Genomic DNA, 968 nt, shown 5'->3' with positions numbered 1-968 from the left:
GCTTTGGCGCGTTTGGGTGGCGAGGAAGTAGGCATAGTAAAGTCCTGGGCTGTTTAAACGGATCTGCTTGTTCGGGAGGTCGGTAGAGAATGAAGAATTTCGAGGCGCTGGCGCGGACATACCCCTCGCACGTGGGCAAGTATAAATTGCTTGGACGTGCGGCGGCCCTAAGAAGATGGCTGAGGCGACCGATCCGGGTGTTGAGGATCTCTATTGAGTCTTGGTGCGAGATGGCGCTGAAGTCGACAATCTCAACAACCACTCGTGTGGCCTCTGACTCCATTCCTTGACCTGAGTTAAGCGAGGCTGTTAGCATATAAATGCATCCTATTAGACTCCATTCAAGTAACCTACCGGAATGAAGGCTCGTGAGGCGATACTCAATACTTGCTGAACTACTTCCACTGAGCTGCGGCAACCTTGTGACATCCAACGGCCCGGAGTCCGCCTTAATGTGACTCTCAAATTGCGGTCCTGTGTTAAGCTTGTCTCTCTTCATGTTACAAGAAGCGTATATATCTTGATACACTGTGCCGCTGATGCTTCGCGATGCATTCCCAACACGTTCAAGCGCTTGATGGTTGTTCAAATGGCCCAGAACCCTGACCTGTGTCATCATGCCATGGGACAGCTGGTGCTGTATAGGCAAGATATCACGCAGGCCATCATTCCAGTATCTCAATTGTTGGACCAGGTCTTCGAGTTTGGCCATGTCGCTATCCTCGCCAAACAACCCCCAACTGAAGCGCAGCTTTCGGAGCCTTCCCGTCTCTTTGCCCAGACGCAACTTCAGCTTGCTCGACGCGGCAGTGGCTCGTTCAATGGCAGGCATGGAGCTCACTGACGAAGGGAGCGAGAGGAACTGCTGGCGTGCTGTGGTCTTTGCGATGATAGACGACTGTGTTACCGAGAAGTCCGGCTGCAAACTGGTGCTGCCTGCCGCATTGGTGAGCTTGTCTGCGATTTGA

General features: G+C 52.8%; 1 protein-coding gene across 1 annotated transcript in view; it reads right to left on the bottom strand.

Moving 5' to 3' along the window:
* The window catches only part of VDBG_01059 (hypothetical protein), a gene marked incomplete at both ends in the record, with an annotated part of 2453 nt that overhangs the window by 590 nt on the left and 895 nt on the right, over positions 1–968 (bottom strand). The window contains 2 exons of the mRNA XM_003009330.1: positions 157–291; positions 355–936. Of these exons, the coding sequence (XP_003009376.1) occupies positions 157–291; positions 355–936 (717 nt within the window). The remainder of the gene's footprint in view (positions 1–156; positions 292–354; positions 937–968) is intronic.

The sequence above is a fragment of the Verticillium alfalfae genome, genomic scaffold (assembly GCF_000150825.1).
Source record: "Verticillium alfalfae VaMs.102 supercont1.1 genomic scaffold, whole genome shotgun sequence".
In the NCBI taxonomy this organism is placed as follows: Eukaryota; Fungi; Ascomycota; class Sordariomycetes; order Glomerellales; family Plectosphaerellaceae; genus Verticillium; species Verticillium alfalfae.
The sequence above is the reverse complement of the archived record's forward strand: the minus strand, read 5'-3'. Positions and strand labels throughout refer to the sequence as shown.